This window comes from Phymastichus coffea, unplaced genomic scaffold (assembly GCF_024137745.1).
Source record: "Phymastichus coffea isolate CEN01 unplaced genomic scaffold, Cenicafe_Pcof_1.1 PCOF00077, whole genome shotgun sequence".
Lineage (NCBI taxonomy): Eukaryota > Metazoa > Arthropoda > Insecta > Hymenoptera > Eulophidae > Phymastichus > Phymastichus coffea.
Genome location: NW_026706888.1, coordinates 602,839 through 628,554, shown reverse-complemented (window position 1 = coordinate 628,554; position 25,716 = coordinate 602,839). Strand labels below are relative to the sequence as shown.

At 32.6% G+C, this 25,716-nt stretch overlaps 7 protein-coding genes across 35 annotated transcripts in view; 3 read left to right on the top strand and 4 right to left on the bottom strand.

Moving 5' to 3' along the window:
• Nucleotides 1-12,456, top strand: part of LOC131668423 (diacylglycerol lipase-alpha) — a 72,703-nt gene extending 60,247 nt beyond the window's left edge. For 4 of the 9 annotated variants that reach the window (XM_058942563.1, XM_058942562.1, XM_058942561.1 and 1 more), the window contains 11 exons: nucleotides 573-768; nucleotides 1,320-1,508; nucleotides 1,571-1,861; nucleotides 2,294-2,487; nucleotides 2,871-2,894; nucleotides 3,464-3,596; nucleotides 5,958-6,125; nucleotides 7,711-8,138; nucleotides 9,196-9,552; nucleotides 10,104-10,263; nucleotides 10,482-12,455. In XM_058942563.1, the coding sequence (XP_058798546.1) occupies nucleotides 573-768; nucleotides 1,320-1,508; nucleotides 1,571-1,861; nucleotides 2,294-2,487; nucleotides 2,871-2,894; nucleotides 3,464-3,596; nucleotides 5,958-6,125; nucleotides 7,711-8,138; nucleotides 9,196-9,552; nucleotides 10,104-10,263; nucleotides 10,482-10,781 (2,440 nt within the window). In that variant the 3' untranslated portion in view covers nucleotides 10,782-12,455. Of the gene's footprint in view, nucleotides 1-572; nucleotides 769-1,319; nucleotides 1,509-1,570; nucleotides 1,862-2,293; nucleotides 2,488-2,870; nucleotides 2,895-3,463; nucleotides 3,597-5,957; nucleotides 6,131-7,710; nucleotides 8,139-9,195; nucleotides 9,553-10,103; nucleotides 10,264-10,481 lie in introns of all 9 variants that reach the window. The other 5 variants (XM_058942566.1, XM_058942564.1, XM_058942568.1 and 2 more) reach the window with 4 other exon arrangements.
• A 79-nt stretch (nucleotides 12,457-12,535) lies between these two features.
• LOC131668424 (probable GDP-L-fucose synthase) lies at nucleotides 12,536-15,073 on the bottom strand. Of its 10 annotated transcripts, none has more exons than XM_058942572.1 (9): nucleotides 14,829-14,961; nucleotides 14,634-14,760; nucleotides 14,089-14,225; nucleotides 13,902-14,016; nucleotides 13,691-13,819; nucleotides 13,424-13,637; nucleotides 13,195-13,332; nucleotides 12,861-13,113; nucleotides 12,536-12,783 (listed from the first exon to the last, which is right to left on the bottom strand). In XM_058942572.1, the coding sequence occupies exons 1-8, from the start codon at nucleotides 14,954-14,956 to the stop codon at nucleotides 12,878-12,880; spliced, it is 1,224 nt and encodes a 407-aa protein (XP_058798555.1). In that variant the 5' UTR covers nucleotides 14,957-14,961; the 3' UTR covers nucleotides 12,536-12,783; nucleotides 12,861-12,877. The 10 variants fall into 10 exon arrangements, with proteins under 10 accessions (XP_058798555.1, XP_058798554.1, XP_058798553.1 ...); XM_058942571.1 differs by having other exon boundaries at nucleotides 12,537-12,788; XM_058942574.1 differs by having other exon boundaries at nucleotides 12,549-13,113; nucleotides 14,829-14,885; nucleotides 14,945-15,073.
• LOC131668427 (F-box only protein 44-like) lies at nucleotides 14,631-25,511 on the top strand. 4 transcript variants are annotated; one of them, XM_058942588.1, is made up of 5 exons: nucleotides 23,805-23,933; nucleotides 23,993-24,049; nucleotides 24,118-24,929; nucleotides 25,007-25,198; nucleotides 25,278-25,511. In XM_058942588.1, exons 3-5 carry the CDS (start codon nucleotides 24,240-24,242, stop codon nucleotides 25,467-25,469), a joined length of 1,074 nt encoding a protein of 357 aa, XP_058798571.1. In that variant the 5' UTR covers nucleotides 23,805-23,933; nucleotides 23,993-24,049; nucleotides 24,118-24,239; the 3' UTR covers nucleotides 25,470-25,511. The 4 variants fall into 4 exon arrangements, with proteins under 4 accessions (XP_058798573.1, XP_058798571.1, XP_058798572.1 ...); XM_058942590.1 differs by lacking the exons at nucleotides 23,805-23,933; nucleotides 23,993-24,049 and adding an exon at nucleotides 14,631-14,676 and having other exon boundaries at nucleotides 24,226-24,929; XM_058942589.1 differs by having other exon boundaries at nucleotides 23,911-24,049.
• Nucleotides 15,115-18,064, top strand: LOC131668428 (WD repeat and FYVE domain-containing protein 2-like). 3 transcript variants are annotated; one of them, XM_058942595.1, is made up of 5 exons: nucleotides 15,115-15,272; nucleotides 15,702-15,843; nucleotides 15,916-16,168; nucleotides 17,291-17,486; nucleotides 17,569-18,064. In XM_058942595.1, the coding sequence occupies exons 1-3, from the start codon at nucleotides 15,115-15,117 to the stop codon at nucleotides 16,090-16,092; spliced, it is 477 nt and encodes a 158-aa protein (XP_058798578.1). In that variant the 3' UTR covers nucleotides 16,093-16,168; nucleotides 17,291-17,486; nucleotides 17,569-18,064. The 3 variants fall into 3 exon arrangements, with proteins under 3 accessions (XP_058798578.1, XP_058798579.1, XP_058798577.1); XM_058942596.1 differs by lacking the exons at nucleotides 17,291-17,486; nucleotides 17,569-18,064 and adding exons at nucleotides 16,558-16,684; nucleotides 17,011-17,284; XM_058942594.1 differs by having other exon boundaries at nucleotides 15,132-15,272; nucleotides 15,702-15,832.
• LOC131668429 (uncharacterized) lies at nucleotides 18,202-19,878 on the bottom strand. Its single transcript, XM_058942597.1, has 2 exons — nucleotides 19,695-19,878; nucleotides 18,202-19,613 (listed from the first exon to the last, which is right to left on the bottom strand). The coding sequence occupies exons 1-2, from the start codon at nucleotides 19,876-19,878 to the stop codon at nucleotides 19,261-19,263; spliced, it is 537 nt and encodes a 178-aa protein (XP_058798580.1). The 3' UTR covers nucleotides 18,202-19,260.
• Nucleotides 19,695-23,746, bottom strand: LOC131668426 (uncharacterized). Of its 7 annotated transcripts, none has more exons than XM_058942581.1 (8): nucleotides 23,606-23,746; nucleotides 23,046-23,176; nucleotides 22,710-22,962; nucleotides 22,511-22,589; nucleotides 22,234-22,362; nucleotides 21,170-21,516; nucleotides 20,742-21,091; nucleotides 19,695-20,664 (listed from the first exon to the last, which is right to left on the bottom strand). In XM_058942581.1, the coding sequence occupies exons 6-8, from the start codon at nucleotides 21,505-21,507 to the stop codon at nucleotides 20,147-20,149; spliced, it is 1,206 nt and encodes a 401-aa protein (XP_058798564.1). In that variant the 5' UTR covers nucleotides 21,508-21,516; nucleotides 22,234-22,362; nucleotides 22,511-22,589; nucleotides 22,710-22,962; nucleotides 23,046-23,176; nucleotides 23,606-23,746; the 3' UTR covers nucleotides 19,695-20,146. The 7 variants fall into 7 exon arrangements, with proteins under 7 accessions (XP_058798564.1, XP_058798568.1, XP_058798567.1 ...); XM_058942585.1 differs by having other exon boundaries at nucleotides 22,511-22,547; XM_058942584.1 differs by lacking the exon at nucleotides 22,511-22,589 and adding an exon at nucleotides 21,950-22,189.
• On the bottom strand, nucleotides 22,786-23,763 carry LOC131668395 (WD repeat and FYVE domain-containing protein 2-like). The gene is made up of 3 exons (XM_058942511.1): nucleotides 23,606-23,763; nucleotides 23,035-23,176; nucleotides 22,786-22,962 (listed from the first exon to the last, which is right to left on the bottom strand). Exons 1-3 carry the CDS (start codon nucleotides 23,761-23,763, stop codon nucleotides 22,786-22,788), a joined length of 477 nt encoding a protein of 158 aa, XP_058798494.1.
• Nucleotides 25,512-25,716: the final 205 nt, after the last annotated feature.

The following is a 25,716-nucleotide window of genomic DNA, read 5'->3' as shown; positions in this document are numbered from 1 at the left end:
TGAATGTTGAGCAATTTCAGAAGGAAACAACGTTTATCGAGAACATCCGTCTAGCTTGCCGAATGTTTTTTAGACGAGATAATATTACAATAGACAAAAATATATAATTCATTTTAATCTTAAAGGAAGTATTCCGCAATTTCTGGCGAAAGTATTTTTTTATTGTTTCTTTTTATTTTGAAAGGTTATTTTGCAATAAGATCAACTTTTTTTTAATTTTTTGTATCCTGTTTCATCGATAAGCTATTTTTATTTATACATGAAAATATCATTATTGTTTTCTACAATTACGTAGCAAATATGCTTTTGAAAATTGTTAAGATCATATATACGACCAAAAAATGTCTCAATGTCTTCAGTAATAATCATATTCTCGAACTTTCCGCATGGAATACGTGAAATTTATGCATAGAACTCGGAAGGGAATAATCCCAAACTTTATGTGCGCGGAGCAAGAGAGTAGCGCAAGTACAGAAAATGAAAAGACTGAGCCGCGCAAATTCTAAGTGAATTAGGTGAATTTTCAGGCTATTGAAAAGTCTCCATTGCATTCATTTCGTTTGGATTTGCAGGTTGAGATGTTGCTGCTTTCCATGCGCGAGACGGAACGACGATGCGATAATCGTAGCTGACAATTGTTGTCAGTGTAATTACGCGGCATTACGTCGTATGATTGAGATCGGCGATATTGAAGTTGTTTATGCTACTTTTCACGTCGACGTTGGTGAGACACCATTTTTCGTTGCACTGGATTATACTAAAAAGAAGGTACGCTTTTAGAATCGATGTCGACGATATTAAAGAATCTCACTGCAGGTGGAGCGCTGATGGGAACTTTATTATTACACCAAGAAATTTAATTTTTATTATTACACAAAAACTTTAATTAACCGGGACAGCAATTTGACAGCTTGGATTCTTATTATTCGAAAACTTTGCTTTGTTTTCTTTTGCTTTAGTTGGATCGTACTTTTCTTTCGTGTACTTTTCAAAACTTATTATGAAATTAAAAGCTTTGCTTGAATTTGCAACAACACGCTTTTCAGTTGAAAATTCTCAAAGGGTGTTGAGGAAATTTGCTACAACGCTCAGAGATACAGCTAATAACCGAGTTAATAAAATTACGCTCGTAAGCGTATTAACTGTAATCCTGCTGCATTATGTAATCGTAGTAGGATATTTGCTATTCACTTTGACGTCACTGAATATGCTATACATCCATTTAATGTACATTCAATTATTGGCGGCAATCCGCGGAATCAAATCCACAGTTCGAGTCGATAATTGTCGTCAAATCTTGTGCCGTTATCTACAAACAGGTAGTGGTGAGCATACGCGGTACATTGAGCATGAAGGACGTGATGACGGATCTAAATGCCGAGGCAGAGGTACTGCCACTGTCGCCGCCCCGCGAGGACTGGTTCGGTCATAAGGGAATGGTACAAGCGGCCGAGTACATTAGAAAAAAACTCAGCGAGGAAGCTATTATCAAAAAAGCTTTGATCAAGGTAAGGCATCCTGTCAGTATGTCTCTTGATAATCTTGAGTCGCTGAAATGATTGGTTGACAGGATCCATCACGAGGTACAAATGAATTTGGACTGACATTGGTGGGTCACTCGTTGGGTGCCGGTACAGCGGCTATACTGGCGATCTTGCTCAAACAAGAGTACCCAGATCTCGTGTGCTTTGCGTATGCACCACCTGGTGGCCTTTTAAGCGTGCCCGCGCAAGAGTATAGCCAAGAGTTTATCACGTCCGTGGTGGTCGGTAAAGATGTTGTTCCCAGGATAGGCCTCCGACAAATGGAAAGTCTCCGAGAGGATCTCATTAATGCTATTAAGAGGAGCGTCGATCCCAAGGTGATTTTCATTTAGTGTTGCGAATATTTGCGAATGCTGCTAATAAAATGCGGCTTGAGACATTGCCGCTGCCGCCGCAAAGAAAATTTTTTTCGCAATATGAAAGTACTCCGTGCGTAAAGTGCTTCGGTAAAGTAAAGAGGAAAATTTGAAACATCCTTTTTCCCCTCGGGCTTATTGATTTTTATTCAATGATGACGGCAATAAAATTTTACAGACGAACGCAAAGCGTGTGGCCTTAAAATTGGGTATTGTTCGTGCAAATAGGATAATCCATTTTGTGTCTTTTGAAAATTGGCAAGCAGACAATCATGTGTCTATAAACGTTTTTCGAAGCACAAGTACTTTGTGTACAAATGTACAATAAAATATAGTGACAGATCGACCGTGCGATGATCGCTTAAATAATTAAATTCGAATCTATGCGCCCAGTGGAAGACAATAACGTGCTCGGTGATGTGTTGTGGCTGTGGCACAGTACCAACTTCGGCAGCAAATCTCGAAGCTGGCGGTTGTATAAGTCAGTACCAACGCGAGAAGGATCTTGCGCGTTCACAGGGTCACAAGCCACTTTACCCGCCTGGCCGCATCATTCACGTGGTCAGACATCATCCCAACAAGGGAGAGTGAGTAGGCTACTAAACTTCACTGTTTGCGGCTGCTTGGTTTGGATTGCTTCGTACTGAAGTTTCGTATTTCGCAACTTCACTGTGCGACTGTCAAACTTGTCGGCTAGCTCGCTGCTTTTTATTAATCCTTGTTTTTATATGTATTGCAAAAGTTTCTTGATACAAAGTTTGTGCATCGCTTGCCTGCTTTTAGTATTGCGAATCAATTTATTTTTAGTTGCTATTTTCTTATAAGATGATCGTATCATACTCATCACATTGTTTGATTTTTTATTGAGTTACATCGAATTTTTAAGTTTTGCAAAAGTATAAAAAATTGGATCTTCATGGAAGAATTGGAAGTGATTTTCGAATAATGTTCTGTTTTTTTTTTATTTTAGGCAAAAATATGAATCTCGTTGGAGGTATGTTGATGAAAAAAAAAATATTTTTTTCCATTAATGACAATAGGATAGTGTTGTTGGATCATCAAATAGTATTAAAAAATAAAGTAGAAAAAGGACGAACTGAAATCTCAAATTATTTGAAAATAAATATTTTCCGTTTCTATTGTAAAAAAAAAACAATTAAAATTCTGCAGTCATTTAAAAAATGCATTCGATTAATTGAACTTTCAATATCGCTATTTTTGAAACATTATTTTTAAATCACAAGTCATAGGTATTTTAGTTCTCGTATTTTTTGTTTCAGTTAGTAATTTGTTAACCAAAATATAACACTTGTGAAAAAGAGTAATCACTTTTGAAAATTCGAATTTTCCTGTAACATACATGTAGTTTTATTCATTGCATGTAGGCAGTAGTCCGAGTAGTAAGTACCAGGATTTGATCAGCCGAGCGTGAAATTGTTGAGATTTCTAACTGCATGAATATTCAAATAAATTTTCTTTAATTATGTATATTTGCACAACAATTATAAAAACTAAAAATAACAATATTCGTCTTTAAAAACAATGTAACAATTCGATAAACAGGCAAATGCTGCGAAAACGTGAGCCAGTATATCAAGCATTATGGGCAGGTCCATGTGATTTTAACGAAGTGCTGATAAGTCCAGTGATGATTCAGGACCATATGCCGGATAACATGTTGAAAGCGTTAAACAAGGTATGTGAGCACGCGGAGTTGCAACGTCGGCCACCTCCTGCTCCCTCGGTTGGCACTTACGAGCCTCTCGATGATAACAATGAGGCTGCTTCTGACTCCTCGTTCTCGGTGTTACCCCGTCGCGATGCTACTATTGTTATTGACGTTGAGGAAAAAAACGAGGACGAGGAGTCGCCTGACAGCACGACTCTTATTATCGTCGATGTTGAGGTTCACCAGAGGAACGAGACTCAGCCTGGCTCGTGATTTTTTTTATGTTGTTCATATTGGTGTTATTTATAGCTATATATATATATATATAGACAATGAGACTGGTTTGCCAAGTAGATTGATAATTTCGAGGAATATTTTTTTATCTTTCTCTACAAAGTATTTTTTTCATGATCTTCAAGAGTTTCACGTCTTATTTTTGTACTTATCTTGACGTACGTTTCCATGATCAATCATTCAATTACTGTTATTTCAAAAGGACTCTGATATTGTCAATCAAACTTACAACCAGAGGAATTCCTTTCATCGCAGTTTCGATATGACTACAGTAGTATTTAATAGGAAATAAGAGTTTCTTCGATGTTTTCAATTACTTTCTTTCACATTTCAATGAAATAATTAAGCGAAATAGAAAAATGTCATTTGGTAGATTTTCAAATACTGTTGGAAATAGCTGTTTCGACGCAAAATATTTATGAATCATTATTTAAAAATTTACTAATTCAATTTTCAAAACTAATCTAAATGTATAAGTTGAGATGGATATCGAATGAAATACAAGACTTTGCTTGAAGGAGACATTATCTAATAGTTTTTTCGTAATAGTGAGATAAAGTTATTGTTTTCAAATAGATGTTCGTTTCGTAGCTCATAAGAACGTCTGAGCTTATATGGAAATGTAATGTGTGAATATATTTACATTTGATTTATGTTTTAGAAAAGTATGCGAATAATTGTTATGAAGTTGCACTTCTAATAAGCAACGACGACTATAGATAAATTAGTGGAAGTAAAGCGTATTAATTTGAATGTTTATTGTATAAGTTCTAATGCATTTGCGTACTTTTATTTCCAAAATTCTTACAAGGAGTATCAATTGATATCTCCTTTAGTCGTATATTGCCTCGCACTAAACATTATTGTCGTTATCACAATATCAACAAAGTTCTTTCGATCTCATATAGCGATTAGTCCCGAGATGATGATGATTTAGTCTCGCATGACTAGCAGAGGAAATATGAGAAATAATTTGTTTCATCTTTTAAAAGTTAAAATAAGTTTCAGAACGCAAATATTAGAAATTATTTATGTGGAGGATATACTTTAATACGCTTTTTATCAGATGATACTTCCGTAGCTTTGTAATGTGAAAACGTATATTGAAAGAACGATTAAAGTATATTTTATATCAAAGATCTGAAATTTATGTAAACTTACATTATATTTGGAAGTTGCATGAATCAACCAAATAGCAGCATGATCTGTAGTCTTATATATATCTGTTATAGTATCTAAGTGTCGTATTTTTTGAAATTTTATTTATTTTTACCAATGAATTTTTGATATAAACTGGAGTCAATTTTTGAGAAATAATTTGTTTTATCAAGTATTTGACATCAAAAAATATTTTTTTACCAAAGCATATACATCTTTTTTAAAAGAGTATGATAAAAATCGATTCCAGTTAATTGTTACCTTATAACTTTAGTGATGAATTACATATGAAATCAAATTTTATTGACGATTTTTCAGCGTTTATATCGTTATGTTTAAAATTTTTTTAATTTTATTTTTAACCTTTAAAACAATTTTTTCTATCAACAATTTTTTTGTATTATTTGTATTGTGTAAAATTGGAAATTATTGATAATACATGTAAGTTCTTCATAAATTTGTATGGCAGCTAGTTTATTTCTTATTGTAATACCCAACTACCTATCTATTATCTCATAGATATTTTAAGAAATTTAACTTTTTTATTCTATATGTTGTATTTTGTAATTAGATGTTCTTGTAGTATTTATGTGCTAATAAATGTGTCTCGATATTAATATCTAGAAAATAAATATATTAGATTTCATAGTTTCTCGTATGAAAAGTTATTGCGCTGCAAATTCGCGAGATAAAAAAACACGATTTAAAAATTACAACAGTAAATTTGTCAATTAACAAAAAAAGGTAAAATAAATCTTGTTGGAACTTAAAACGAGTTTAAAATGAAAAAAAAAAAAACAGAAATCTTAAATGTAGAAACAAATTACCCGCAAGTCCTGCGTACCAGCAAAAAAATAGTCTTCCGCAGCTTAGCTAAAAAAAAAGAAAGTAAATAAAGCTGAAAGAGAGTGTATGTGGTGTTGGTATGGTGAGCAGGTGTCGGAGCATCGAGAGATAAGTGCCCAGTTGAGCTCGATAGCTGCTGCTGCCGCAGTGGCGGCGACTTCATCCGAAACGACACGGTCACCAATGACAACAGCGACGGCTACACTCGACGTCTCGACGCTGCAAGTGACGGTGGCGACGATGGACGCAACCGCCGACGTAAGGTACTTTATTGTCCGCCTTCTTACCACGGAAAACACACTCATAAATCTCTCTCACGCGTCATGAGTTCTGCGAGAAAGAAAATTAAAAAGAGTTGACTTTCACATTTGCGACGAAAAGAATAGAAAAAAACATATAATCGAACATTGGCAAATTGTTATTTTTAAAGTGTTACACTCCAGATCCTAAAAGAATAACACGCTTCATCTACATTCGCGTAGGCATTACATACTCCATACCAACAACAATTTTGTTCTTCCTTTGTATCATTCGTCTTTCACTGCACATATTTCTTTATATATATACTCTGCATATTTGATCTAATCAATCATTTCATGTTTGCAGAACAATTCAAACAATTTTGCACAGTTCGTTTGAGTAGCTACTTTTTGGTGATTTTTCATATTAATACTACATTTTTTGTTACTTAATATTTTGCATCTTGCATGTGTGCATCTTAGATTGGTTATATATAGACGCACGTGATATTTTTGTGATTCTTGTACGAAAAAATAAAAAAACTTTTCTTAGAAACATCAATTTTATTGAATTTAGATATATAATTCAATGAATATTCCATTTAGAAAATTAGACGTGTGTTTTTGATTTATTCCTTGTTTAGTGGTGTTTATGAGTGTGATATATAGATTACATGTTTTCTCAAACAATGTCTTTTTTCATTCGCCATCCCATCAAAGCATTGCATTCATTTTTTCACAAAACATAATTTTTGATTCGCTAAAGAAGTTTTTATTTATACATGTTTTGGTAATTTTATAACGAGATTCATTGGGATTTTCAAATGAATTTCATAAAAATAATAATGATAATTCGAAAAAATCTTGATTTTGTTATATTGAACTCCATTTTCAAAATATTTCATAATAAAATATTTTAAACTTAATTGGCGATCTTCTCTCTTAGTACAACCATAGAACGTTTAGGCATTCACGTATGAATCTTCATGAAATATGAAGAGCGAGAAGTCGAGTAACGTTTTTTCGGTGTGCGGATAATTGTGCACGGTTTTATTATACACACAAATTATTGTGTACAATAACATAGCGTAAAAATTGACACACGCTGATTCGCGCTATGTTATTGTGCATTATAGTTTATGTGTACAAAAGAAGACCGCACGCAATTGTCTGCACGCCATCTTTTTTATAAGCAAGACTGAAAGATTGTTCGCATTGTTATCTGAGCTCTTGTAGTTATTCTTTATCACAGAGATGTTCAATTATTCAGACTTATTTTCATAAAAACAAATAAAAAATCTACTTCATCAGACTCCCGGATGAGTCGTTCTAGAGCGATACTAAAATTAGATTAAGCAGAAATTGTATAATTTAAGCGATAAATAATGAGCTTTTTAACTCACATTGTATAGCGATAATTGTAGTTATTCTGTGGTAAGAATTTTTATATCCGAGCTGTTTGGAATAATAACTAAAATTGCACGTCCAAAACAGCTTTGATATAACTCATTGAAAAAGATTACCATAAGAGTTCAGATTTCGTTAAATCAAAAACACCTTTGGCTTGTCCTATTTCCCGACATCTACAAAACAAAATACAAAAGGTCGTAACGACACTGGGCCCAGCGAAGCCACAACGTCTGGCGTCGGGTCGCTTGTCGGCGGATCAACAGAGCCGGAACAGTAGTAACAGCGCGACACCGACGTATCCACTCAATTGCCAAGACTTTCCGGACATCGAAGTCGAGCAAGAGATGCGTGCGTTGCTCGCTTCGTCGTCGCCGACAAAGCCGCCACATCGACTTACATTGCCATCGCATCGTGTGGGTCAAGCTGCTAGCGACGGGCCTACCCCGAAAAGACGCTTGTGCTTAGAGACAAGCTTCACCAGTTTGCAGAGTCCTTTGACGGATAATTACCCTCAAATCGGCCGTGAACTGAGCGTTGACTCGAGAGGATTACCATGGGAGTATGTCAGCATCGCCAGTGAGATTCTCGCCTCACCCATCAAACCTGCTGACCTCATTAAAGCGTAAGCTATATTTCATTTCGCTTCCCCGCGTTTCGGCTTTTTTTTTTAATCCGCCTAATCGAATGGACATGCTTTGCGATTATCAAATCGAGAAAACGTTGCATCTGAGTTTTACATGTAATCAGCAAGCATGTAACATCAAATGGTCTCTGTTTGCTTGCCGATTGTGTTCTTTCGTAGAATACTTTTTTATTATTTCGTTTTGTGTATGGCAAAGAAAAAAACAGTAGATTAAAAACTTCCAAGGTGGACTTGTGCTCAACAGCTTAATTGCAAGAACTCACTAGTTTTTAGTTGCCCACTATTAAAGAGCAAACTAATCAAAGTTTTATCCTCTTTACTAATTTTATCATTCCATTTGGGACTCTCTCTCTCTCTCCTCCCAAAATTTTCGTTTTTGTGTCCGAAAGAAATTCTCTCTCTCTAGATTGACTGATTGGTTCTTGACCAAGAAGTTTTGTATTAACTTGACTAAAATACTAATTTTAATTAACTACCTTTTGTTACCTGACAATTTGCAGCTTTATACTTCAGTTAGCTCAGTTATTTGTTACGCATGTATTAATTTGTTGCTATTTTTACCTTGATAAAGGTCAATCCATAAATCTCTCTCACTCTCTATAATTTTCATTTTATTGTTAGAACAATAAAAAATACTTATATTTTCCGTTTTACTCTTTCGCAATCACTCATCGAAATTGGTTGTACATATTCACATGTTCACGTCTATATTTTAATATCAGCAATGTATTTAACGTACAAAAGATTAAAATTCAGTGCATACATTTGATGTTTCACATACGTACATCGATTTATTTTGAACTGTATAATTCTCCATCATTATACTGTTTCAATCATTGTACATTCAAGATATAATTTTATTTGCGCACATGCAATGTAAATAAATGTACATACGTTCAATTCACATAAGAGTCTCGTTTACATTAAAAAAATTGTATTCTCGAAAATGAATAGAAAAGGCGAATTCGGGACAAAGCCAATTCTAATTGCGCAATGTATCAACAGTCATTCTATCAAACAGAAATTAATTTCACAGGTCATTGCGAGCCTCCGACTGGAGCAACATAGGTCGTCTCGCGCCATTAGCAACCCCGGAAACGATGTCGGAAGCGTCAGGTAGCAGTCCACCATCGCCAATACCAGCCTGTCATCGGCCAATGATGAGGCGAACGCCAAAGATTCCCGGTGGATTGTCAACCGCGGCCGACGATCTTAAGAACAATCTTCACTTTGCCATGCTAACTGGAAAGAATTATTACCGCAAGAACGACAGTAGTAGCAGCAGTAGTAACAGTAATGCCAACAGCGAAGTTAGTTACGGCAGTGCTAAGAGCTTGGCCCAGGGTCCGCCTCCACCACCGCCAAAGAGACGAGATTCCGTTCTCGCTAGCAGGTGAGTCCATTTTTTTTTGCTCAGAGGTTTTAGTTTACGCTGTTACTTTGAGGATGTTATGCATCGTTATTGTGCAAGGCTAGCTTGAAGATATTATGTTGAAGATAATGTAGGTCATTAGAGACGCTATGTTGCATTTGATATTTGTGTACATTTAGTCTCTTTTAAACCTCTTATTTCCAATATAGTTTCCAAAACGAGGCAGAATGAAGAACATAAACAAATAATTGTATTAGTTTATCGAATATTTGCTGCTTTCACCAATACTGAAAAACGGAAAACAATTCAATATCTACTTTTTTAAGTTTTCCCTGAAACGAATATTTTACATTGTGTCAACTGCAAACACTCAATAAAACAGGTCGAACGTACGACGACTTTTTTGCACACGTCTGACGCACCGATGAATAAAATCACGTCCGAGTAGAAATAAATAAAGCAACTGTTCTTTTTAGTGAACAATGCACATGCAGATTTATTAAAAAGTCAAACAGCGATCTATCGAAGCCGTATCTGGTGTACTGATCGTCGCCTATTGTTCTGTTCTCAAGCCGAGAGCACCGAGTGTGCACGGCAGCTTGTTGCAGGGATGACTTGTCGGACAACTCGTCTCCGCACGCAACCTCCTTCCATTCGTCAAAGATATCACATCGAGTGCAGATTGACTTCACTGCTGAGGATGAACACAGTCTTGATTTCTTTAAGAACAAGGTATTCTTTTCTTCCTTTTTTCTATTCAAATTAACGAATTGAAAATGAAAGCGCGTATTTTTTATTAATCTTTTAGCTTGTGTGATTTTCCACTTTTCTTTTCTGTTTGCGGAAGCATGAGTTTTATTTGGATTCTAGTAGTTATTTTCTGTCTACTGTTCGCAGTTAGGAATGTTTGATTTACCACGCCGTACAAAAACCTAATTTCCATATTGCAGACCTTGACCGAAGCGAAAGAAAGCGGCAACGACGTGTTACTTAGCGTACGAAGTTCGCCGGAATGCCGTGGTCTAATGGCACCAGCGACGGACGCCGGTGCGGAGTGGCGTCGTAACAAGCAATTGGAAATTTGTGCAGCAGACGCCTCTTTGCCTCTACTACGTGGTCTGTCACCGACACCACATCATCATCTTCCGACTACTGTACCAGGTAGCTCCAATTCGCCTTTCTTCAACGCCAAACGCAAGAAATACATCTACCCTATCACCCTCGTCAGTCGAGGTGAAAGTAGTGTTTAGAAAAGTAATGTTTTCTTTGTTGAAAATGTGTTTATGGTCTATACACAACGCAGTGAGATGTTTAATTTAAGAATTATTTTTTTTGTGTTAATTTTGTTTGTGAGAAGAGCATAATTCTATATGCAAATTTTTGTGCAATCTTAGCTATCTTTTTAAAAATGTAATACACGTAATGTATCTCCGATAGTTTGGTATTAATGGCTTGAAGAATACCGAGTAAAAAGAATGTAACAAACTATTATAAGTGACAACAACTGTATTATTTTTTCAAATTTCGTTTCTTTTGTCAGTTACTGTAAATACGAAAGTGTAATTAATAACGATTTTAAAGATGAATATGATCATTAGTATGTAATTCCATATGTACAAATCTGTTGATTGGATTGTATAGAATTTTAGACATATAAGGCGAATATTTAACAGTCTAGGACATAAAAAGAAGTCCAGCCAAAAAAACTGAGATTCTTTACTTTACAATTACAAAAGTAGTGATTGTGACACTGTAAATTTTTTTAAATTTTTACAGCAAGAAAACTATTAAAAAATATTTTAAACGATATAGCAAATTTTTAAATATATGTCTAAGTATAGTTTTAATCTAGCTCTTGTCTAGTAGAATCTTGTGAATTTAGTTATAATAGAAAATAAAATTTAAATGATTTATACTAAAATATTTTAGAGAAGAATCAATAACCAATATAGCAAAAAATTCAATCCTTCAAATGTCAGGATATACAATTTTATTTTTATACAAGTCTCGATTCATTTTGCTTCAGTAGACATGAAAAAATTATTATCATATTATAAATTTTTATTTAGTGAAGAAAATATATTTACAAGGCTCATTGTGGTAACAATTCTGGTATTTCGATAATTTATTATTAACGGGACCATTCGAGTGCAAATAATTTCTTAATCATAGATAACAAACCATTGGTATGATATTGATACAGTAATTTATTTCACTGTAAACACAATAATTTGCTATTTTAATATACTTTCTGAATTTTTATTAGATTAGTGTAAACATTTTATGATCATAGTATCATTAATGAAGAGCTTAAAATTCTTACAGTCGTTTTTGTGCCTACTGCTATTTATTTCTTTTGATAAACTGTATTTAAATCCAAATTTGTTTGGAAGTATTAATAGGTTTTTTTAAGATTAATTTCTACATTAAATATTCACGAATAGTATCGTATTGTTCTGATGAAAAAAATCATTCAAAAGCCCTCCATTCCCAATTTTTCGATATGAGTACTCTAAGAAAGCTAGCTTCATAGCATTATATTGTAATTTTTCATCAATTATTTTCATTAAGCTTCCAGAAGAAACTATGATGCTAGCTAAAGAACGTCATATGTTAGTTAAACGTACTAGTCTGTAATGAAATCAGTTCGATCGATTGAAAGCGTGTCTTTCCTATACAAATCTAGTCAATATCGTTACACGAAAGACATTGTACTTATGTATAAAATAGAATTTACGAAATAAAACTTCGACTCCAATATAGACTAAAGAAAAAAAAACATTAAAATATTTAGAAGGAACTAGAGTAAATTCCGTATAAATAGTTCAATGCGTTATATTTATAGGATGCACTGGTAGAAACGAATTGAAATATTGTGCCCAGTGGAACGCTTGAAAAAGGTGATAATTTTCAAGAATAAAAATTTGTGCAAAAAATTCATGACCACTTTATTTTTTCCCCTATGCTTTTGATTGTAATATTTTATACAAACTTACATTTATTTATTTATTTATTAACCAAAATAATATACATAAAGTACATAACTGTAATATACATATATACATTGCAAATTATTGAAATCCAACAGAGGAAGTAGATTCCTATTTATTGGTCTAGAATATAACAAAAAACTTAAAATTAAAATACATTAGATCCTGTATAGGTATCCCAGAGACTGCCGGTACTTTGTTAACTATTGCTTTGATGATATTATCTTCATTTATTTTATCTATTGAGTCATTATTTACTATTCTAATCTTAATTCATATATATAAATATCTTTGATCATTAAAAAAATTGGAAGTCTCAATCATTTAAAATATATTTACATTTTATCATGCTCAGCTTAGTTTCTAGCTATATCATAATTTGTTTTATACCAATGGACAGTTTCTTCAATAGCTTGTTCAAAAGACGTAAATTGAAAGCCGGGTAAGAATTGCCGAAGTTTTGCGTTACTGGCTGTCTTTTTATACTGTCCATCGGCTGCAGATGTGTCAAATATGATTTTTCCTTTGAAATCGAAAGCTTTCGCTAACACTTCGGCAACTTGTGCAATTGTTACTTCTTGGGATTCGTCAACTAAAATTTTAATATTAAATAAATATTTTAATATGAAATAAAAGTCAATTCAAAGATTTTGCAACGAATGAATTCTATTACCTGATAATATTATTGGCTCTACTGAATTATATTCTCTAAGAACCCAAATAAATAATCTAGCTAAATCTTTACTGTAAATAAATTGTCTTAATGGTTTACCAGTTCCTAGCACTGTGAAAATTTTATCTTCTGTGTTACCTTCAAAAAGTATGTATTTATGTAACAAAAATTTAATATTTTAACCAAAATAAACTCTAATTAAAAGGTTTTATAATAAAATTTAAATTACCATCTTTCAATAAATCATACAATTTTCTTATCAGTCCAGGAATAACATGACTAGCACTAGGATGATAATTATCATGTGGTCCAAATACATTGCATGGTATGACACTCGTGTAGAGTCTACCATATTGGTCATGATAAGCTTTGTTTTGAATATCAATTAATCTTTTAGCATGACTATATCCATAATTGGATGGATGGGGTGGTCCATTGTGCACCTGATAAATTAGAATGTATGATTGAAGTTTATAATAATAATTAAACTTTTTACCATTGTTTCATCTATAGGATATGTTGTTTTATCAGGAAAGATGCAAGTTGACAAACATGAAACTACTTTGACAACTCCATATTCATGCGAAGTTTGTAAAACATTGTCATTGATATACAAATTTTTTCGCTAAAAATTTATTTATTTATTTTAAAATATTTATGTTTATATTTATTTTCAAATAATCTATACCACATAATACTCAATTCACCAAAAAGTCCAAATTGTGAGCCATATTATGAAATAAACCACCAACCATAGCTGCAAGGTGAATAACATAGGTAGGTTTATACTTTTCAAATAATTTTTCTGTGTCTCTTTTATTGCTAAAAATTTGCAAAAGTATGCATTGTCATTATGCAAACTAGGTAATTCATTTGAATTTTACTTTAACAAACCATAAATCTGCATCTTTTGAGCCAACAAAGACCCATTTCTCATTAGGTAACGCTTCTGTTTCAATGATATATTGAATTGCTTTACCAATTAATCCATTTCCACCCGTAACTAAAATGATTTTTTGCACATCTGCCATCTGAAATCGAGAAAAATTATTTTTAGTTTTACACAAATTTGAAATGTTTGTGAGTTATTTCAAATGTAAATTCACTATAAAGAACTTCGAAAATGTAAGATATACTTTTTTCAAATACTTTGACTTTTGAAATTATTTACTTTCTACTTTTACCATAAAGTATTGCTATTTTGTAATATATTTATAAGAATCTTAATTTTTTCACAAGTTTTTGTATTTATAACCGACAGTTTCGCGAAAAACAATATAATTATCAGCCTCCAATTATAACTATCAACAGTATATTTATATATTAGTTAAAAATTTTAGAATATTAATTATTTTGTTGCTTTCTAAATTATTTTTCACTTAATAATAAACGAATACTACAATTGCGGTGAACAGTCGAACGCTAAGCCATCAGCTGACCATTAGATATATATAAGCAGACGACACCAGTATATATATGCAGGTATATAGAAGTAAAATGAGCCTAAGGGTCTGTCTCCATAGGGCCTGTCCGAGCCGGCCGAGATTTTTTATGGGCACGCCATCTCTATAATTTCGTGTTCAATGGCGAGTTTCATAGTGAATGCGAGAAACGCATCTATGGAGTGGCAGTACCCGTGGTTTGAAGTTTCCTGTCTGGCTGTCTCTATGCTCTGGCTATCCTCCATGTTCCTGCTCCAATTTTCATTCGGTAAGTTCGTAATTAATAATAATTCGTAAATAATTCCTACTTTTATTTTCATAAAATTGCAAGTTTCATAATCCCTTTTTAGAGTCATATGCACGAAGAGTTAGGCTTTCGAAATCCGTCAACTGTCAAATGATAAGTAGTAGCAGCAGCAGCAGTAGTAGTTGTAGTAGCAGTAGTAGCTGAGGGCAGGTGGTAGGTGAGAGAATCACAATGGCAGCCGAAATCAAGCCCGCGCCCGGGATGAACCAGGACAAGTTCAGCTCCAAGAAGCCTATACTTCTGTCGAAGCTCGAAGGTTGCAATGACGACGTCAATGCCGCCGTTATCATTCCCAGGGTTGACGGCGTCATCAGCGTCTGCGACGACAGGTCAGACTCACTTTTCTATTGTGTTTGCAATGCTTCTGATACTCGATGCATATCTATATGATGTATATACGATTAATTTATTTACATCGCATGCTTCTAGCTCGACTCTTATTGGACTCATTGTTTATAATGCAAATAGCAATCGTACAGTCACTTGCATCTTTTGTTAGACTTTTTTCAGACTATTTTTTGCATTGTACATATTTTTTACTCCTATTTTTTCATGTAATATATAATTTAATTAAATTATAGGTAAAACAGCAAGCTTTTTGTTATAAGTAAATAATAATTGTATGACACCTGAACAATCTTTCTTTATCTGCAAGTTCTTAGATAGGATGATTCAGACTGATTGCTTTATCTATCTGGCCTTTAAGCAATGTTTTGCTGTATTTTAGTTATGAATAAATTTTCTAATTACTATTGCAGAACTGTCAGAGTTTGGTTGAAACGTGACTCAGGACAATACTGGCCAAGCGTATGCATGTACATGGTTGCAGCACCAATCTCTCTTGATTTTTGTCCTGAAACCAGACAGCTGTTTGTTGGATTAGATAATGGTAGTATAAATGTATTTATCAAGATCAAATTCATTTATAATTTTTTCAAAAATTGTGAATCAAACGAATTTTTGGTTTTGTAGGAGTTTTTATTGGAAAGCGATTACAATCGTATGACAGCCATTCGAGAATACATGGCTCATCAAGCAAGAGTTGCTGCAGTAGTTTTTTCTTTGAGCTGTGAATGGGTACTTAGTATAGGTAGAGACAAATTGTTCCAGTTCCACAGTACTGAAAATGGAAAGGATCACATCAAATAATATGTTCAATAATCCAAAAGGTAACGTCTACAAAAAGTTGCTGTACCACATGCATGGAACATACACCTACAACATGGTGAGCATTATTAAAAATTTATAATAAAAAAACCTTTTGTTTTTCATAGTATATATATATATATATATTTATATGTAAACAATGAAATAACAAAACTATAAGAATTAAAGGTTATAAATGCACGTTTTTTTATTCAATATTTTTCTTAAATTCTACAATGTACAAAATTATTTCCTTCGTACATTGGTATTTTCTTGATTCTGGTATTTTACTGTAACCAGATGCAATTAATTTTAAAAATGGTTCAATTTCTGGCATTCGATCAGTCGTGGTAGTTGCTACATTATTTTGTATTATTTTCATCAATTTTACGCTTTCATCAATGGTTTTTTGTAAGTCATCGCCATCATCTACTTTTCGTTTCCGACAAAATTTATTGGTGATTTCAGATTTTGTTATAAACTCCACGTCGTCTGAAGAAATTTGTAGTTCATGACTCAGATATGGATCAAGCCAACTCATCTCATTATACAATTCCCAGGTCACTTCGGGTTTTCTTTCTGATCCAGATGGCTGGTATTTGCGTTTTTTTGCTTTTTCTCCTTTAAATTTTTTTACTAAATAGAACCATCTCGCTTCAATCTCTTTTTCTATTATTGATTAATGAATATTATATATACATATATATATTTTTTTATTTAAAATAAAGATTTATAGTGTATGAATTTCACCTGTAATGTGCACTTCGTATAGTTGATAAATCGCTTGGGAAATAGTTTCGAAAACTTGTGTTCGTTGCGATCTAAATTCAGTATAATATTTGTCATTCGACTTATCGTAAATAAAATTGTTTGGTTTCACCATTTGTATGATAACTTCATCAAGTAGTATATCTTTTTCAGTGTTTCCACTCATTTTTTATTTATGGCAAATTCAATCGAAGAACTATTGTCAATTTGAGGTTATCGGAACTGCTTTGCTACGCATTTAATTTTGAATAAGGATATACATCCATTTTCACCTCGTACAACGTACATTGAGTGTTGTGCTACACCTGAATTTGAGGTTATCCGACCTGCTTTGCTGCACATTCATTTTCATAAATATCTAAAATTAAAACTAATGTATTTGTTACTAAATACTTAAAACTAATATACCATTTGTTTTTTTGTTTTTTTCAAGTTTCTACACAATATGGAGGAGTCTTTTGGAAGAAATATAAATCTCGATAAAAAAATTTGTGTTTATTTGAAAAATTATTCATGTTTGTATGATAAAACACATGAAAACTATTATTTAATAAAAGTCAAAGATAAGGCTTTCAATGAAATAGCTGCTAAAATTAATTCTGACAAAGAGTTAAATGTCCTATTGACTGGTAAGTTATCATTTATATTATTATAGTATTTTTTTATATACAGAGAGTGAAAATACATTAACTGCATTTACTTTTGTTTTAGGTGCTATTGTAAGAAAGGAATGGGAAAATATAAGAAGGACTTTTGTTAGAAAATTTAACAAACCTCATTTAAGCAAGTACTACTTATACAATGAACTTCAATTTCTCATCCCTCACGTCATGAAAAAATACCAGTGTTTGGGATCAACAGAAAGTGATGAGCCGTCAACATCAAAAACTCAAGATATTGAAGTATGTAGTGAAAAGAATGATAAAATCATTCCACCAGTAAGCCAATGTTACTTTAATAAGAAAACTCATCTCGAAGAATTAGAAATGAAAGTTTTAAAAAATACAAGTACAGCTATGGAAAATATAAACATTTTAATGAAGGATAGTGATAATGAAGAGATTAAAGATAATTTTGTACTATGTATACAGCAAAGTTTGCAGTATGTCCCATCAACCCATGTGTTGGAATGTGTTAATGGGATATTAACTATTATGGATAAGTTTATGATATCTAATGAAGAATAAATATTAAAAATAAAGACTAACTGCTCTTATTTCTTTAATATATTTATTTTCTCAACTCATTTATATTGATTATTAGTAGTTTCATGTTTGAAAGATCCTGACATAAACCGTATTACAATATAAAAAAATATTTAAATATTATAAAGAACGTATATAATAAAAACGATTAATTTTTCTTTAAAAAACCATTCAATTCAGAATAAGTTATATTTATTAGTTACTATTTGGAAAACCTTTAACTATACACCTTTACAAAAAAGATAAATCTGAATGGCATTTACACGCATATGAACTTCTCCACCTCCTTGAGGATAATATCCTTTTCTTATAAACATCAAGCTCAAAGTTTCCACCAAATCTGTTCAACAGAGGTCTAAAAACATACTTAAATACTCTATATGAGGGCCAAAAGGTACATTAGTTCCTCCTTTGAGAATATAAGTTGCTGCCCTAGATGAAAATAGAGCACAAGGTAAAGTAACTTGAATGAGCAAACCAATACATCCAGCTGTTCTGGTGTCTACTATAAATTCTTGTTTTTTATTAAGAAAGGTCTCTTGGTATGAAAGTTAAGCAGGTTGAGCCTATTGCAGCTCCATGCACTTCAGCGTTACACATTTCTTTTAAAAATTTGACTCCTTCAAGATGCTGAGCTGACAAACCTGGTTTTGGACGACCTGCTCTTATGTTGCTAATCTCAATAGGAATTTTATAGAGTGCACTCAAACATAATGAAATTCGTAGCACTTGACCTCCTCCTTCACCGAGACTACCGTCGAGTTTTATTATTTTAATGATTGATTACATTCAGGTGAGTTGGCCACAGACTGCGGTATCAATTGCTTTGATGCAAAGACCATCTATTTATTGTAGCATTATTTGATATGCGATTATCGTCCTCAATCGTGCCCAGGACTACATGTGCTTCCTCTAATTGTATTAATTTCTTGCATTATCTTTTTTAATACTAATCTATGGCTCATCATATTGATGTCAATGTCAATTATACCTTCATTCTCGTTGGAAAACCACAGAATGAAATTATGACTTCTCATATTTTCCAAATTGAGATTGACAACACGAAAAGCTACTGGTACGTAGCGACGAAAATCATTTTGCATGATGTACTGAATGGTGAATTTCATTTTCACGTTAAGTTTTTCTTCTTCAAATGGCTTTGAATGTAAAACATTTTTCACAGATAGGTTATTCATTATTAAAGAATACTTTCTGGCATTCGATCAGTCTTCGTAGTTGCTACATTATTTTGTATTATTTTCATCAATTTTACGCTTTCATCAATGGCTTTTTGTAAGTCATCGCCATCATCTACTTTTCGTTTCCGACAAAATTTATCGGTGATTTCTGATTTTGTTATAAACTCCACATCGTCTGAAGAAATTTGCGGTTCATGACTCAGATATGGATCAAGCCAACACATCTCATTATACAATTCCCAGGTCACTTCGGGTTTTCTTTCTGATCCAGATGGCTGGTATTTGCGTTTTTTTGCTTTTTCTCCTTTGAATTTTTTTACTAAATACAGCCATGTCGCTTCAATCTCTTTTTCTATTATTGATTAATGAATATTATATATACATATATATATTTTTTTATTTAAAATAAAGATTTATAGTGTATGAATTTCACCTGTAATGTGCACTTCGTATAGTTGATAAATCGCTTGGGAAATAGTTTCGAAAACTTGTGTTCGTTGCGATCTAAATTCAGTATAGTATTTATCATTCGACTTATCGTAAATAAAATTATTTGGTTTCACGATTTGTATGATAACTTCATCAAGTAGTATATCTTTTTCAGTGTTTCCACTCATTTTTTATTTATGGCAAATTGAATCGAAGAACTATTGTCAATTTGAGGTTATCGGAACTGCTTTGCTACGCATTCATTTTCATAAATATCTAAAATTAAGACTAATGTATTTGTTACTAAATACTTAAAACTAATATACCATTTGTTTTTTTGTTTTTTTCAAGTTTCTACACAATATGGAGGAGTCAATCGATCAGAATCAATCGGAATTTATTTCTTTATAAAAACTGCCTTCTTATTTCTATTTTGTTAATATAGATTATTTATCTTTAAATATAATTATTTTGCCAGGGAACAGCTCCCTCATTGCTGAAATATTCTGCCAAGTTTTGCCGAATAAAAATAGGGTTTCGCATAACATTCTGATTAATTTGCCTATCTAAGTGTCTAAAATCGTCATCAACGTTGATTACATTTTTCGTAATTAAAAAATTATGTAACACTAAACAAGCGCTTATAATTAATTTATTCTTATCTAAATTATGAGCTAAAGCACTATTCAATAACTGAAATTTTGCACAAAGTATTCCAAATGCACGTTCTATAGTGAATCTGGCTCGGCTCAATCTATAATTAAAAATTCTTTCTTGATTTGACTGCAGCAATCTTCTATTGTACGGTTTCATCAAGTTAAATCCCAAACCAAAAATCTCGTCAGCGACTATTACGAAAGGTGATGATCTGTCACTGTTAGGCAACTTTGTTGGAGCAGGTAAGTTCAATTCATTGTTCAAAATTTTGTTATAAAAATTAGTATTTTGAAAGACACTGGAGTCGCTGAACGAACCTACAACATAAAGAAATTATTACATATAAATTAATTAAATTACTCTGTCTTTATTGTTTTAAAAAATTTATTCTTACCACCATCACCAAGGGTGAACCAAACAAATCTACTTTGTGCATCGCTGATTGCTATCAAAACTAAACTATGAAATTTTTTGTAGTTATAAAAAACACTTCCAGCATGAGCTGGTCTTTTTATTCGCATGTGCTTCCCGTCTAGAGCTCCAACACAATTCGGAAAATTCCATCTGTCTTCAAATTCCTGGGCAATACGTAACCAATCCCGTTCGTTGGGAAATTTCACGTAAATTGGCAGCAGAACTGAAGTAATAACGTAGCACGTTTCGTGTATGATTTTAAAAAATGTAGCTTTTCCAATTCGGTAGTGCGCGCAATAAGTTAAAGCATTTCCTCCTTGAACGAAATAACTGAAATTTTAATAAAAATTAATATTTATTTTTATTATGAGATGAAAATACTTGACATAATTGTATATAAATAGTTACTGTATTGTTATAGCCAGTCGAATATATGCAGAAATTGGCTCTCTAATATGATACTGCTTCTGCAACTGATCAGCAATTAACGTATACAACTCTTGAAAATTGCCTGGTGTCATCTTAAATTGATTTGTAAACTCTTCGTGATCATTGATTTGTAAATATTGGCATACTGTAGCAAATGCTCCTATAATATTCCTTATTCTCGGTACGATATGTGGCTTCACCCACCATCTCCGCAAGGCCTTCTTCTTTTTTTTTATAACTTTTAATGTTTTAAGCGAAACAAGTATAACCTGCATTAATGTCCAAATTCTCATAACTTTTCGTTCATCTAGTCTCATAATTAAAATCTGTAAAAATAAAAATATTTATTATAAATTCAGCGAATAAACACAAAGTTTAGAATAAAAAATAATTGTATATAACTTTTTTATGAAAAATAATGAGTAAAAATATATAGCGTATGCAATGCTCAGTTGTACCGCCTATGTTGCACGTTAATGGGTTATGATCCAATGAAAAGCCGAGATTGGTGATTTTATTTTCTTTGTTTCAGGACGCGTGCATGCCCACTACAGTGTGCATTGAACCTTCATTGTGTCAAGGCAGTTTTTATAAAGAAATAAATTCCGATTGATTCTGACCGAAAGTATTCTTTAATAATGAATAACCTATCTGTGAAAAATGTTTTACATTCAAAGCCATTTGAAGAAGAAAAACTTAACGTGAAAATGAAATTCACCATTCAGTACATCATGCAAAATGATTTTCGTCGCTACGTACCAGTAGCTTTTCGTGTTGTCAATCTCAATTTGGAAAATATGAGAAGTCATAATTTCATTCTGTGGTTTTCCAACGAGAATGAAGGTATAATTGACATTGACATCAATATGATGAGCCATAGATTAGTATTAAAAAAGATAATGCAAGAAATTAATACAATTGGAGGAAGCACATGTAGAGTCCTGGGCACGATTGAGGACGATAATCGCATATCAAATAATGCTACAACAAATAGATGGTCTTTGCATCAAAGCAATTTATACCGCAGTCTGTGGCCAACTCACCTGAATGTAATTAATGTTCCCTTGAGAAAATTGAGGGCATTCTTGAGGGAACTTAAATCGTCTTCAACTCCTATTGCGACAAAGGAGCTCGTTGAAAAATGGCATGCTGCATGTTTCACCAGTAGACACCTGTGGGATGATGCCAAAAATATTATTCGAGATGTTAGGTTGTTTTCTCACGTTTAAACATCTGATAATGATTTAACATATGATTATTAATAAATTTAAAATAATAAAATAAAACCTCTTGTAGTTGATTATTTCTAACCTATCTAACCTTTTCATGTTATGCATCTTATTGCTTGGTCTTGACACTATAAATTTTGTCGGAAACGAAAAGTAGATGATGGCGATGGCTTACAAAAAGCCATTGATGAAAGCGTGAAATTGATGAAAATAATACAAAATAATGTAGCAACTACCAAGATTGATCGAATGCCAGAAATTGAACCATTTTTAAAATTAATAATGCTCACCATGTTGTAGGTGTATGTTCCATGCATGTGGTACAGCAACTTTTTGTAGACGTTACCTTTTGGATTATTGAACATATTATTTGATGTGATCCTTTCCATTTTCAGTACTGTGGAACTGGAACAATTTGTCTCTACCTATACTAAGTACCCATTCACAGCTCAAAGAAAAAACTACTGCAGCAACTCTTGCTTGATGAGCCATGTATTCTCGAATGGCTGTCATACGATTGTAATCGCTTTCCAATAAAAACTCCTACAAAACCAAAAATTCGTTTGATTCACAATTTTTGAAAAAATTATAAATGAATTTGATCTTGATAAATACATTTATACTACCATTATCTAATCCAACAAACAGCTGTCTGGTTTCAGGACAAAAATCAAGAGAGATTGGTGCTGCAACCATGTACATGCATACGCTTGGCCAGTATTGTCCTGAGTCACGTTTCAACCAAACTCTGACAGTTCTGCAATAGTAATTAGAAAATTTATTCATAACTAAAATACAGCAAAACATTGCTTAAAGGCCAGATAGATAAAGCAATCAGTCTGAATCATCCTATCTAAGAACTTGCAGATAAAGAAAGATTGTTCAGGTGTCATACAATTATTATTTACTTATAACAAAAAGCTTGCTGTTTTACCTATAATTTAATTAAATTATATATTACATGAAAAAATAGGAGTAAAAAATATGTACAATGCAAAAAATAGTCTGAAAAAAGTCTAACAAAAGATGCAAGTGACTGTACGATTGCTATTTGCATTATAAACAATGAGTCCAATAAGAGTCGAGCTAGAAGCATGCGATGTAAATAAATTAATCGTATATACATCATATAGATATGCATCGAGTATCAGAAGCATTGCAAACACAATAGAAAAGTGAGTCTGACCTGTCGTCGCAGACGCTGATGACGCCGTCAACCCTGGGAATGATAACGGCGGCATTGACGTCGTCATTGCAACCTTCGAGCTTCGACAGAAGTATAGGCTTCTTGGAGCTGAACTTGTCCTGGTTCATCCCGGGCGCGGGCTTGATTTCGGCTGCCATTGTGATTCTCTCACCTACCACCTGCCCTCAGCTACTACTGCTACTACAACTACTACTGCTGCTGCTGCTACTACTTATCATTTGACAGTTGACGGATTTCGAAAGCCTAACTCTTCGTGCATATGACTCTAAAAAGGGATTATGAAACTTGCAATTTTATGAAAATAAAAGTAGGAATTATTTACGAATTATTATTAATTACGAACTTACCGAATGAAAATTGGAGCAGGAACATGGAGGATAGCCAGAGCATAGAGACAGCCAGACAGGAAACTTCAAACCACGGGTACTGCCACTCCATAGATGCGTTTCTCGCATTCACTATGAAACTCGCCATTGAACACGAAATTATAGAGATGGCGTGCCCATAAAAAATCTCGGCCGGCTCGGACAGGCCCTATGGAGACAGACCCTAACAGAGTTTATCTATAATAATTTTTAAAGTACACTTAACATTTTCAGATTCCACAATTACTATGGAAGCTATCTGTAAAAAAAAAAAGAAAAAAGAAAAAACTCTAAATAAAAGTGTATTAAGACAAGGCAGGAAAATTAAGTTAGATATTTTTAAAAATGAATTAACAAATAAGCATTATAAAACAACAGATAAGCAATCGACAAACTTTTTTAAACAAAATGAAAAGTCAAAGTTTTTGTTAACAAATGAACACAAAAATATCAATGGATTAATATTTAATGACAAGTATATTCCTGAAGAATTGCTGATAGAAATTTTATGTTATGTAAATTCCAAATCTTTACTCGATTGTCAATTAGTTTGTCAATACTGGAAAACAATTATACAAACACGAGTTTGGCATAAGAAAGCTGAGCAAACAATACAGCAAACTTTAAGTTTTGACAAACGTACACCATGGATGACTTACTATTGTATGTCACATAAAATGCCTTTTGATAAAAATTTAATAAAAAATCATTCAGGACAAAATGGTACTGATTCTCACTGGGAATTGCCTCCAATCTCAAGTATACAATGGTCAACAGAAAATCCCATGGTACCATTATTGCCTGATGATTTGTCACTCAAGGACGAAAAAGTTTGCTTTGTTACATCTTCCTGTATGACTTGGAAATATCAAGTTATAGATCTGATCAAAGAAGGTTTTACAAGCTATTTATTAGACTATTTACAACCAACAATACAAGTAATTTATTTAAAGTTCTTGATTACTTTTATTAAATACAAAATATTGACTTGTTCATAAATTGATTTTATTTATAGGTAAGCGAGTGGTTTTGCTGTTTAAATACTCCTGCAAAGTACATTTGTGATATAGAACTCTTAAAAGACAATGGAGAAAAGAAACTGATATATTGTAGTTTAGAAAATTATGATGACTCAAGTTGGGATATGTATAATCATTTTACATTTTCAAGAATTATCAAAACTAGTGAACAAAACCAGTGGTACAAAGTAAAGTTTGAATAATATAATAATTATAATTTTTATTCAAACTTAAATCAAAATATATTAAAATAAAATTTTTTTTTAGTATGAACAAAAATTTAAAAATTATGGCAGAGGATTAAGAAAAATAAAATTTATCCATGGCGGTAGGAAGATAAATCATTATGGCAATGCTATTGAAAATGAAATTGGAGTCAAAATGACAAGAGCTTGTATTAAAATAGACTTACCTTCTTTAGATTACAATCACATAAAAAGTTTAAGTTCATTTTACTAAATATAACTGTGATACAATACAAAATGTCACATTAATATAAAAATACCAAGATTTATTTTCATCTACTTAATTACATAAATAGTTTATGTTCATTGGTTATAATTTTAATGTATTTTTTAAGTTTAGGTATAACAATGTGTAGGTATGCATGTTGTACATACATACATACATTTTTAGATAAATATATGCAGGATAACTATTTGTGATAATAAATATGATTTGACAAAATGATATTCAATAGATTTTT